Genomic DNA, 13,664 nt, shown 5'->3' with positions numbered 1-13,664 from the left:
AGAGAAGGGATGATATACAAATTACTAAAATTTATCCGATACCGAAAAACTGTAACTCTCATCAACACCATGATAAACAATAGATATTTCCATGTTTACTTGGGAGAAAATGTGAGCAAGGAGAGGAAATTAAGTAATGGTCTACCACAGGGCCCCTTCTTAGCCCCCCTATTATCCAACCTATATATCTATGATCTCCCCATACCAGGTCAACAAAATTCTGGTACGCAGACAATATCACTCTTGCTTGTAAAACCAAGGACCTAGGACAAGCTGAGACAATTCTCACAGAAGATCTAGCCATTATGAGCGCCTATTTTAGAATGTTGCAACAAACCCAGTACAAACTGAAAGTATGTCCATTCCATTTAACAAACAAACAAGCTAATGCACATCTCAGACTGAAACTTAATGGAAACACTCTTCGCCTTAACAAGTACCCTAAGTACTTTGGTGTCACCCTTGAATGCACCCTTTCGTGTAGAAAACATCTTGAAAATACTGTTGCCAAGATAAAAACTTGTAACAATATCATTCAAAAATTGTGTGGAATGCTGTGGGGAGCTTCAGCAGATACCTTGTGCGCATCATCCATTGTGCTGGTCTCCTCAGCAGCCGAGTATTGTGCCCCAGTGTGGCTAAACGGTTAAAAACTAACTTGATCGACATCCAGTTGAATAACTGGGGCAATCCGACCAACACTGATTTATTGGCTTCCTCTGCTGAGTAACATCTATCCACCTGCAATCCACAGAAATGATGCCTTGCTTCAGGAATACTACAAGATACAGAAGAACCTGGACTTACCCATACAGGAAGACATACCATGTTTACAACAAAAAAGACTCCGTTCAAGAAACCCACCAATATGGCAAGCAGAAAAGCTAGATGCCAGTAATACTGTGGGTGGGAGACCTGTGGAACCAAAGCTGTCAACTTATTGAAAATCCTGAAGAGTGTGAGTGGTTACAAAAATATAACTGTGATACTGCTAGCACAGAACTCGACAGGAAACTGTGTGTCAAATTGAACAGAGCTCACACTGGGCATGGACGATGCACAGACTCTCTTTACAAATGGGGTGTTGCAGAGTAGTCTCTGGTTGTGACTGTGGGGCTCCGAACCAGAAAATCAAGCACATCAGAGATGAATGCCCCTTGCGTTCCTGCCAGGGGAGTTGGAGCGACCTCATGAAGGCTGATGGTACGGCTCTTATATGGATTAGAAACCTAGATATTGACATTTAATTAGTTTTATATGTAGTTTTGTATTTTCATATTCCTTTTATATTACTGATGTTATTTGTCTGTAATTTTAAACTGCATGTGAGCTGCATGAATAAATAAATAAAATTCCATTTAGAACACACAAACACTTCAGACATTTTGTGAATCTTCTTGTGTGATGCACCACATAACCTGCCAGATGATAAACTAAACATTTTTTTGCCGATGAACTTCCAAGACTCTCCGGCATATGTTATGGATCGTGTTGAGTATCTGTCAAATTATGGGGAACACACGGTATGTTTTTAATTATATCTTTCCAGTTCCAGAACTCTGTCTCTCTTCACTGCTGCAAATTTCTAGCTATTGTCCACATAAATATCAAACCATATTTTATACGTGACATATAAGTACTCTCTCTTTCTTGTACAGTGAGTCTGTACTTACACTTTTATACAATTTTTTTTTTTAAATTTGTACTTATGTTATAAGCCACTTTAAATATTTAATTTCTGATGAAGGCACTTGTAGAAGTGTTAAAACCTGGTCAATAAGTTTAATTTATAAATGGTCACGGAACGAAGCAGCTATGTTTAAAACTATGTGATGTACATAAGGTCATGAATATAAAAATGTTTTTGATGATAAGTCACAAACAGACAGACAGAGACGCACACGTGCGCCACCCCCCCCCCCCCCCCCCCCCACACACACACACACAAAACCTTTATTTTAGTAAACTAGTTGCTTATGATTCATAAAGCATAAAATTGATTATCTTACCTTCAAAGACTTGAAGTTTACAGTTAACCATGTTACTCATAATCTCTTCTGTATGTATTTTGGCCAGTTTCTTAAAACACGTAATGGCTTCAAGCCTAAAATTTTGAAATTAAAAAACATTAGAACTGATGTAACTATTCATTTTCTTCTATTTGGGGTCCTTCAACAGGATAACATCTGAGTGGGTTAGCAATAATAATCAAAGAAATAATTATTACCTTAACTTTTTCTTTTTAGATTGTTTGAGGCAACCAGCTAAAATGTCATACAGCTTGCAGCGGCTATTACTATCTAAACAGTTAATAATAATACTCAGTCCACAAAGAGCTTCGACTAACACCTCTTCATTTTCTGTCACAACTGCATCTAAATATAAGGAACACAAATCTCTACGAATTTGCAGCAGTTCTTCTGCTTCTGAAATAAAAGTAAAATAAATGAGAATGGATACAACCATTTAATAGGAAAACACACTACTTTATTTTACTGCTTCAGAATCATATAAATACCTTCTGATACCAGGCCTTTGTTATTGCAGACATTAAGAAAATTCGTTATAGTTTGCAACACAAGAGCTTTTTCAGTAAAAGTCTGATCTCTGTAGTACTGAGTTTGAAGAACTGGTGTAATCTGTAACCATAAATTCAAATGATCTTTAGTGACAACAATTTTCCTTTCCTGGAACAATATGAAACAAGTGATTACTCATAACCATGATCACAATGTAGAACAAGCCTTTCGCGCACTAATTTAGTCAACTAGATCAAATAACTTAAGACACTGAAAACTGTAAGAATGTCCATGAATAAAAAATGAATACACATTACTTCATCACTAGCTTTTAAAACAACATGGTTTTACTAAGATATCAGGAGAAAATTACACAGAACAAAGAACTCATTTATTGTCACGCCTTTTCTTGGCACTCTAGGAAACTTTGCATTAACACCTGGCATTATTACATATTTTGGCACAGGGGCAGTAACAGCAACTCAAGATCACCATAAAAGTCAGGTGTATATAAATTAAGGTTGCTGCAAACCACGACAAGGATCACTGAAACAATGAAAAATCTGCAAGTGAGAATTACATGCAAGAATAAAATACATTACGCCTGAGCTGTATTTCTGCAGCCTGGTTGGGGTGAAGGGTTGTGTTGGTTGGAGAGGACGGGGGGGAAAGGAGTTGGGGAGTGGGAGGGAGGGTTGTGGAAGGCTGGTTGACACATGGAAGAGAGGCAGCAGGTGCACAGTATAGGAGTGTGACACTGGTGCCAGCATTCCCAATCCACTCTTCCACATCGCTTGTTACCATGTGATGCACAAACCCACCTCTGCTGGAGCAGGTGCCTGGGTCGCACTCCTACCCCTGCATCTGCTGCCTCCCTCCCAATCATCAGCCATCTTTTGCCTTCCCTCCCTCCTACTCCCCACCACCCTTGTCCCCTTGCCCGCTCCATTCAACACAACCCTTCACCCCACCTGAATGTAGAACTGCAGCCCCAGCACAGTGTACTCAGTCAATGCAATGTGCAATGTAACTGTAGAAGTCTGTTTGTTTGTGTGTGTGTGTGTGTGTGTGTGTGTGTGTGTTGGGGGAGGTGTTTGTTACAGTCTCTATCATGCACCTTTCAATAACTCAATGTCACTGCTATTCAGTCATTAGCTAGTTTTGCTCCTAAAGTATGCATTATTATGTACATAAACAGGGACAATATAAGAGAAGAGAATTTGGAACTATTAATATCCTCTGCACATTCAAATATAAGTCATTAGCTACAAATGGTACTTCAGTTATACTTTTTGTTCTGCAAAGTTATGCCATAATTTGTAATGAAATGCTGCAGGTTCTCCTTGGACGGTCTGCAGCACTTAGCAGTATGATATAGTGGGACTGTACTACGAACAAGAATATGGCTGTCACTGCTGGCTACTGTTCTTCCATAGGAGAAGATGATGTTTCAGTTGTTACAGAATAAAATAATAGTGCTAGAGGCTCTTCAGCTATTGCAACTTATTCCGTCTGTTGTAAAAATGCAAACAGCAGGTTAGCTGCCTATGAGTAATATCAGGTAAAGATACTGAAACAGTGTGCATGAAATGTCTGACATTTGAGCTGTACTTTAATGGGTAATAAACTAAATGAATTGTTACTGAGCTATAATTTCACTATTGTTATCAGTAGAGAGTAAAAAGGGAAGAGATATATTGCCTTCAAAAAATTATGGTAAGTCTGCTCCATGAATGAGAACTATATCAATTCCAAACCAAAAAGTCTTAAGTGCTCTGTTACAAGGAGAACGTGGATTCGTGCAGGTAAATCTGATGCAAAACTGTCTTTAAAACCTACGAAGTGGAGCAATTACAATAACACCTTAGAACAGCAGAGGTGGTTACAAACTGTTGAACCTACGTGTTTTCACCCACATGTTACATGGTATTTTATCACCAATTGTTATAGGTGGTATTTTCTGCCAGTTATATCATATGTCAAAATTCAATAAACAAGTATTTTGATCCACAAGTCGGAACATAGGCTGCACCCAGTGAGTTCAATGCTTAACTGAAGGGACTACTGAAAGGGATCTCTGCCTAGAAAACCGTGATGGTCTTTGGTGGAGTTGCCTTATTGTAACAGGGCAGTAGTACTTTTTGTCGTTCTTTTGCTTGTGACTTTAAAGTGATTCTGTTTCCTTTCTTAACAAACATGGTCAAGAGTTGTGTTGCATATCAATGCAGTAACTGATTGACAACAGGAAGTGTATTCAATTCCATCTGTAATATATATAGCGTGTTCGAGAAATTCGAATCGCGTGAAAAGATATATAATATCTTTCCAGTTTTGCTTGTTCATGTTCAGAGCTTTTAAAGAAATTAGTGTATACAGTACAAAGGGAATGCTGGACTCCATCAAAACATGGCATCATTTGTAGCTCTCAATTTACAAAAGACAGCTATATTTTCGACCAGGAGCTGATAGACAGGTGTTACAGGAAGATGCTATACCAGGTTTATTCAGTTTTCCTGGCCATTTGCAATTGAAAATCAATCAGACAAGGCAACTTGTTTGGAATAAATCGTCAGTTTCTGGGGTAAAACCATGTTTTTAACAAGCAAAAGGATACACATTACTGTTAACTAATAAAACACAGAAGGAAGGGCGAGAAACATTACTGTTAATGTGTCTTTCTGAATTTTTAGAGCTTGTAATTGTTGCTGATGGAGTCTTTTAATTTTGTTTCAGGAAATGAATTAGATCCAAGCCACAAATAAATTGTGTGAATTTGATGGCAATCATGAGAAGTGTAATGCAAGTGATCAGACTGATGTCTCTCTCAGAATTGTGGCCCTTAGGAAAAAAGTGGGACGATTGCAGATGAAACTTAAGCAGTGTGAAAACAAGGTGGAAGCAATGGCAGAATAGATTACAGTGCTGAAAAGAAGAAACTGTGTAAATGACAGTCTGGAAAGAGTTCTTCAGGAATGTTTTAGCAACATTTCTTTACACTTTACAGCTACCCAATGGAAAAACAGTGGTGCAAAGAAGCAATCCAGGCAATACAGTAAACGGACCAAACAATTTGCCCTCACTCTGCATTTCTATTCTCCTATGGCATATAGATTTGTATGCTCTACGTTTCTTTTGCCCCAACCCAGCATTCTTCGTAGTTGGGTGTCATCAGTAAATTGCAAACCTCGCTATCGAAAAGAGGCTTTAACTATGTAAAATATAATACAATTGACAAACAATACCTTAAAGAGTGTGCACTTATTTTTGATAGTTTGTCAATTAGGAAGCAACTTGTGTATGGAACAATAAAAAAAGTGTATGGAGGCTATAATGATCTGGGCAACATTGTGAATATATATGAAGAACTGACTACTGAAGTTTTTCAGATGGTGTCATATACAGAAAAGTTCAAATGCACAACTGCATATTTAGTTGTGAATAAAATGTCATTAGATGTAATGGCTGAAACTGTGAGTGTGTACACTGGAACTGTTTTCTGTATTTGTTCTTATGAGGTCAGTGACATGTCATGGCACTGCTGTCAACATTCAGACACTGAAAAATCTTGGGTGCTCAGAGGATCAGGAAAATTTTGCCCCTTACTTCAAACATCCTGCCAATGACAGTAATGTTCATGCAATTCTTTATACATGCCCTACTCTGAAATTAGTTCGTAATACTTCAAATGAAAAGAAAATTATGAACTGTGAAGCTGGAGATATGAAGTGGAACTTTATTTGGATATTACATTATCTGCAAGAGTGTGAATCTTTAAAATCTGCCAATTCAGTCACTGGTTTACATGTGAATTTCTGAATTTATTTATTCATTCTTCATAACTACAGTTTATTATCTAAAAAGCTAAAACAGGCCATACAAATCACATTTCCTTGGATAGTTATAAGTTATGTATTAATTACTTATTTCTAATACTTAATTTTTCTTAAAAAAAAAGAGAGATTAAAAAAAAGAAGACTAAACTTCAACTACTACTTCTATTACAAAACTACATTAAAACCCTTAACCAATTACCCAGTTAATAATCTACTACAAACACTAGAATTTGTTCTCTCTTTTTTATTTATTTTGGTGCATTTAACTTGTACATGGTTGTTTCCGCTACTGGATCTGCCCTCATGGTACCATGGTCAACAGCCATAGTCTGCTGGATTCCTTGCGCGTTGGGCAGCACATCAGCAACGTTTCCATAATCACTTGCACTAATGCAAAATAAATTCTGGAGACAGTATTTCACTTGGTGGTCGCCAATCTCAAACTTTTGTACATTGTTTAGCCTGGACAGAAGCACGACAACTTATGGTTGAATGCCTTGTGAAGTCTTCCTTGTCCTTCCAAGACGCACCAGGTCGACTCACTCCTCAGTGCAGCTTTGCGATTCCATATCCCTAATACCTGACATCCATTACCCATTGCATCTTTATAGAGTGTAAGCCTCACAATGAATGTTCCGGAGTGCCCACACTGCCGCAGGCACAGCTATCACTCATCTGTCTTCTGATTTTGTATAGATACGTGGCATAAGGGCAATGGCCAGTCAGGTAATGTATCGATTCACTTGATGGATTAAGAAATCTCATTTTTGATCTCTCCATGGTGTTAGGGAGAAATTCATATATTCTCATGTCAGTGCCCGAAGTGCCCCATTCATTCTTCCTCAGTTGCACAGCTGTAATATGCGACCTTTTATCGCCATTTCAAACTGGCCTCAGTTCCAAGCATCCTTCGTACTCTATTCCCATTTGATTGCCTTTCTTTAACCAGTAAAAGGCTCCCCTTTCCCAAAGCATCATTCGGGGTATGGCCTTAGGCCCCTGTTCATCTTAGTAGCATGCCTCGTTCAACTCTTCTGACTACTGATGCTGAATTTTTACAATAAGACAATGAAAGTCTCTTAGCAGCCCAGACAACGAGCTCCAGTGTTGCTGATGCCATTGAATTTCTAGAGTGTTCCCAGCACCCAGATTTTCAGATGCCTCCAAAACTTGATCATAATTGATAAACTGTTTAATGAGTGCAACTCTAGCAATGTTCATGCTAAGGGCTTCAAGCAATCTTTGAGAGCCGAAAATGTATTATGAAATAATTTGCTTTGCTGTGAAGAAAACTTCCTTCAAACATTAAGCATTGATGGTGTGTGCATTAGTACACCACGACAAACATTGGTGCTGCGATTTTTGATGTGCATACATGATATTAGAAATCCGTCCCAGGAGTTTCAGTTTTGGGATACTGAACCCCTAAGGTATTTTTTAATGTACAAAATCTCACAAGATCACCTAGAACTCTTTCTTTCTTGCATCAGTTCTAGGTTTGGTTGGAACAATAATCCCACCACATTGCTGATCTAGCCGACTCTGAGAATAATGTTGCTCAAGAACAATGTTACTGCAAGTGACAAGAGTCATGTATATGACACTGAGAAAATGAGCTCCTTCAGTTTTCATGAATTCAAATTCCATAAGAAGCAAAGTGATATGTTCACTGATGATAGTAATGATACTAGTTCTTTGAGGCTTTTGATTCAGGACTACTAAGCTAATTCCTGGATAAAGTATAATAAATAATATCAGGATATAATGTGAAAAAGACTATGCAATATTAAGATGTGCTGGATATAAACTGTAGACTGGCAATGGCACGGAAAGCATTTCTGAAGAAGAGAAATTTGTTAACATAGAGTATAGATTTAAGTGTCAGGAAGGCGTTTCTGAAAGTATTTGTATGGAGTGTAGCCATGTATGGAAGTGAAACATGGATGATAAATAGTTTGCACAAGAAGAAAATAGAAGCTTTTGAAATGTGGTGCTACAGAAGAATGCTGAAGATTAGATGGGTAGATCACATAACTAATGAGGAAGTATTGAACAGAATTGGGGAGAAGAGGAGTTTGTGGCACAACTTGACAAGAAGAAGGGACCGGTTGGCAGGACAAGTTCTGAGGCATCAAGGGAACACAAATTTAGCATTGGACGGCAGCGTGGAGGGTAAAAATCGTAGAGGGACACCAAGAGATGAATACACTAAGCAGGTTCAGAAGGATGTAGGTTGCAGTAAGTACTGGGAGATGAAGAAGCTTGCACAGGATAGAGTAACATGGAGAGCTGCATTAAACCAGTCTCAGGACTGAAGACAACAACAACAACAACAACAACAACAACAAGACAGTGATTTAGGAACCAGGTTTTAAATTGTAAGACATTTCCAAGGGCTAGAGACGTATGAGACAGGCGAAATACCCTCACACTTCAAGAAGAATATAATAATTCAAATCCCAAAGAAACTATCAGTTTAATAAGTCACAGCTGCAAAATACTAACGCACATTCGTTACAGACGAATGGAAACACTGGTAGAAGCCGACCTCGGGGAAGATCAGTTTGGTTTCCGCACAAATGTTGGAACACGTGAGGCAATACTGCCCCTACGACTTATCTTAGAAAATAGATTAAGGAAAGGCAAACCTACATTTCTAGCATTTGTAGACACAGAGAAAGCTTTTGACAATGTTGACTGGAATACTCTCTTCCAAATTCTGAAGGTGGCAGGGGTAAAATACAGGGAGCGAAAGGCTATTAACAATTTGTACAGAAACCAAATGGCAGTTATATGAGTCGAGGGGCATGAAAGGGAAGCAGCGATTGGGAAGGGAGTGAGACAGGGTTGTAGCCTGTCCTCGATGTTATTCAATCTCTGTATTCAGCAAGCAGTAAAGGAAACAAAAGAAAAATTCGGGGTGGGTATTAAGGTCCAGGGAGAAGAAATAAAAACTTTTGAGGTTTGCCGATGACGTTGTAATTCTGTCAGAGACAGCATAGGACCTGGAAGAGCAGCTGAACAGAATGGACAGTGTCTTGAAAGGAGGATATAAGATGAACATCAACAAAAGCAAAACGAGGATAATGGAATGTAGTCAAATTAAGTCAGGTGATGCTGAGGAAATTAGATTAGGAAATGAGCAACTTTAAAGTAGTAAAGGAGTTTTGCTATTTGGGAAGCAAAATAACTGATGATGGTCGAAGTAGAGAGGATATAAAATGTAGACTGGCAATGGCAAGGAAAGCATTTCTGAAGAAGAGAAATTTGCTAACATCGAGTATAGATTTAAGTGTCAGGAAGGCGTTTCTGAAAGTATTTGTATGGAGTGTAGCCATGTATGGATGTGAAACATGGACGATAAACAAGAAGAGAATAGAAGCTTTTGAAATGTGGTGCTACAGAAGAATGCTGAAGATTAGATGGGTAGATCACATAACTAATGAGGACGTATTGAATAGAATTGGGGAGAAGAGGAGTTTGTGGCACAACTTGACAAGAAGAAGGGACCGGTTGGTAGGACACGTTCTGAGGCATCAAGGGATCACAAATTTAGCATTGGACGGCAGCGTGGAGGGTAAAAATCGTAGAGGGACACCAAGAGATGAATACACTATGCAGGTTCAGAAGAATGTATGTTGCAGTAAGTACTGGGAGATGAAGAAGCTTGCACAGGATAGATTAGCATGGAGAGCTGCATCAAACCAGTCTCAGGACTGAAGACAACAACAACAACAACAACAACAACAACAAGACAGAGATTTAGGAACCAGGTTTTAAACTGTAAGACATTTCCAGGGGCAGATGTGGACTCTGATCACAATCTATTGATTATGAACTGTAGAAAAAACTGAAAAAACTGCAAAAAGATGGGAATTTAACGAGATGGGACATGGATAAACTGACAGAACCAGAGGTTGTAGGTACTTTCAGGGAGAATATAAGGGAACAACTGACAGGAATGGGAGAAAGAAATACAGTAGAAGAAGAATGGGTAGCTTTTGATGGATGAAATGGCAAAGGCAGTTAAGGATCAAGTAGGTAAAATGACGAGGGCTAGTAGAAATCCTTAGGTAACAGAAAATATATTGAATTTAATTGCTGAATGGAAAAAATATAAAAATGCAGCAAATGAAGCAGGCGAAAAGGAATACAAAAGTCTCAAAAATGAGATTGGCAGGAAGTGCAAAATGGCTAAGCAGGATGGCTAGAGAACAAATGTAAGGATGTAGAGGCTTATCTCACGAGGGGTAAGATAGATACTGCCAACAGGAAAATTAAAGAGACCTTTGGAGAAAAGCGAACCACTTGAATGAATATCAAGAGCTCAGATGGAAACCCAGTTCTAAGCAAAGAAGGGACAACAGAAAGGTGGAAGGAGTATATAGAGCATCTATACAAGGGCAATGTTCTTGAGGAAAATATTATCTAAATGTAAGAGGAAGCAGATGAAGATGAAATGGGAGATATGATACTACGTGAAGAGTTTGACAGAGCGCTGTAAGACCTAAGTCGAAACATGGCCCTGAGAGTAGCCAATCCCAAATGTGAAAATAACCGAACTATCAGTTTAATACGTCACAGCTGCAAAATACTAATGCGAATTCTTTGCAGACATATGGAAAACTGGTAGAAGCTGACCTCGGGTAAGATCAGTTTGGATTCTGTAGAAAGTTTGGAACACGCGAGGCAATACTGACCTTACGACTTATCTTAGAAGATAGATTAAGGAAAGGAAAACCTATATTTCTAGCATTTGTAGACTTAGAGAAAGCTTTTGACAATGTTGACTGGAATACTGTCACTCAAATTCTGAGGGTGGCATGGGTCAAGCACAGGGAACAAAAGGCTGTTTACAATTTGTATAGAAACCAGATGGCAATTATAAGAGTCCAAGGGCATGAAAGGGAAGCAGTGGTTGGGAAGGAGGTGAGAGAGGGTTGTAGCCTATCGCCAATGTTATTCAATCTGTATATTGAGCAAACAGTAATGGAAACAAAAGAAAAATTCAGAGTAGGAATTAAAATCCATGGAGAAGAACTAAAAACTTTGAGGTTTGCCGATGACATTGTAATTCTGTCAGAGACAGCATAGGACCTGGAAGAGCAGTTGAACGGAATGGACAGTGTCTTGAAAGGAGGATATAAGATGAACATCAACAAAAGCAAAACGAGGTAGTTGAATTAAATGCTGAGGGAATTTGATTAGGAATTGAGACCCTTAAAGCAGTAAATGAGTTTTGCTATTTGGGAAGCAAAATAACTGATGATGGTCGAAGTAGAGAGGATATAAAATGTAGACTGGCAATGGCAAGGAAAGTGTTTCTGAAGAAGAGAAATCTGCTAACATCGAGTATAGATTTAAGTGTCAGGAAGTCGTTTCTGAAAGTATTTGTATGGAGTGTAGCCATGTGTGGAAGTGAAACGTGGACAATAAATAATTTGGACAAGAAAAGAACAGAAGCTTTCGAAATGTGGTGCTACAGCAGAATGCTTAAGATTAGATGAGTATATCACGTAACTAATGAGGAGGTATTGAATAGAACTGGGGAGAAGAGAAATTTGTGGCACAACTTGACTAGAAGAAGGGATTGGTTGGTAGGCATCAAGGGATCACCAATTTAGTACTGGAGGGCTGCGTGGAGGGTAAAAATCGCAGAGGGAGACCAAGAGATGAATACACTAACCAGATTCAGAAGGATGTAGGTTGCAGTAGGTACTGGGAGATGATGACACTTGCACAGGACAGCGTAGCATGGAGAGCTGCATTGCAATATTACATTATGGCTAACAATAGTAGAGAAGCTTTTAACTATGTTTGTGAGTGATACAGTTAAATTATGACGCTAAATACAAGGGAAGCAAACATACAAGGTACCCTGTGCCCTTTAATTCCTATGATTAAAGACCTGAAAAATGGCACTTGATGATTTGGTGAGGTGAAGAAAGCATGAGTTAGTTGCAATTAATACTTGGATGTTAGATGTGTCAGCATAATGTTGGGTTATTTCAGTAGTTTCATTGAGAGGCTGGTCATTTGATGGAAGGATATCGTTCAGGGAATTTGTGTTACTGCACCAACTGTCTTCATCTGTAGAAATCAGCAGAACAAAGTCTTACAGTTTTCATTGAGATTCTTGGCCTTCAAAAGAGCATTGCATTAAGTTCATTCACTATTTAGAATCTTAATCTAAAGTCTTGGACTTCAATGACCATCTCCGAGGAAATCTCACTGTAAAAAATGAGTTATTTATTGTCAACCTAAAACTTATCCCAGGCAGCTAGGGTTACCCTCCTAAGGCTATCTTGGGTCTTGAAATGACATTCCTGTCCATTCCCTGTCCATTCTGGCTCTGCCCATAATTTTTTTTGGGCTGAAAGAAGAGAGCCCAAAGGGCAATCTTGTTCTGTTCTGCAAGCTCTTCTTGCACTATCACATATGTATGTATTAGTGACTAGAAACAAGTTTATTCCCTCTGAATTTAATTGCCAATTGACAGCACCACAGAATTTTTTATAGTGTGAGTAGACTGGGCAGAATCAAATTAAAAAGCCATCATGAGATACATATTAAGTCCATAGGAAAGCAGCCAGCCACTAATGTATTATGAAGTTATAATTAAATCTAGACCTTTCGCTGCCTACGAGCGTTGCTAAATAGCAACAGGGCACACATTTTTTAACAGTCCCTGTTGATATTTACCTATGCCTGTAAGCAGCGAAAGGCCTAGATTTCATTGTACCTTCATTCTTCGAGAGCTGCAAGATCACCAATGACATCTATACAGATAACAGCTTCATATAGATAAGGCTTACCGGCCAATGATTGTCTTCAGTGCGGATGTACTCAAAATGCGCGAACTCTTACGGGAATTGGTAGATTGACTGCTGCAAGTAATGAGTATGGTGGGCAGGGGCACTAAAAATGTAGTGTGTGGACAGAAGGTTGGAAAGTGTGGGCCTCACAGGGAGCATGCTAGAGATAAGTCCCTGCAGTTGAACTATTGTCTGTGTTCTTGGTGGCTCAGTCGGATAGAGCATCTGCCATGTAAGCAGGAGGTCCCGGGTTTAAGTCCCGGTTGGGGCACATATTTTTCAACTGTCCCCGTTGATATTTATCAACACCTGTAAGCAGCAAAAGGTGTAGATTTCATTATAACTTCATTCTTCGAGAGCTGCAAGATCACCAATGACATCTGTACAAACACCAGCTTCATCCTAATGTATTAGGATTTAGAACAAACTTTGCAGTCTTTAGATACAAATCACTAAGTGAGAAAATATACTAAGGATACTAGGAATGTTTTGCAATA

The 13,664-nt window shown here is 38.8% G+C and overlaps 1 protein-coding gene across 1 annotated transcript in view; it reads right to left on the bottom strand.

The window, feature by feature from the left end:
• LOC126359133 (MMS19 nucleotide excision repair protein homolog) overlaps positions 1–13,664 on the bottom strand; it is a 224,822-nt gene that overhangs the window by 97,275 nt on the left and 113,883 nt on the right. The window contains exons 8-10 of the mRNA XM_050007606.1: positions 2,519–2,639; positions 2,228–2,426; positions 2,010–2,104 (exon numbers count right to left, since the gene is read on the bottom strand). Of these exons, the coding sequence (XP_049863563.1) occupies positions 2,010–2,104; positions 2,228–2,426; positions 2,519–2,639 (415 nt within the window). The remainder of the gene's footprint in view (positions 1–2,009; positions 2,105–2,227; positions 2,427–2,518; positions 2,640–13,664) is intronic.

Source organism: Schistocerca gregaria, chromosome 1 (assembly GCF_023897955.1).
Source record: "Schistocerca gregaria isolate iqSchGreg1 chromosome 1, iqSchGreg1.2, whole genome shotgun sequence".
NCBI classification, from domain to species: domain Eukaryota; kingdom Metazoa; phylum Arthropoda; class Insecta; order Orthoptera; family Acrididae; genus Schistocerca; species Schistocerca gregaria.
This window is presented reverse-complemented; position numbering and strand designations above follow the sequence as displayed.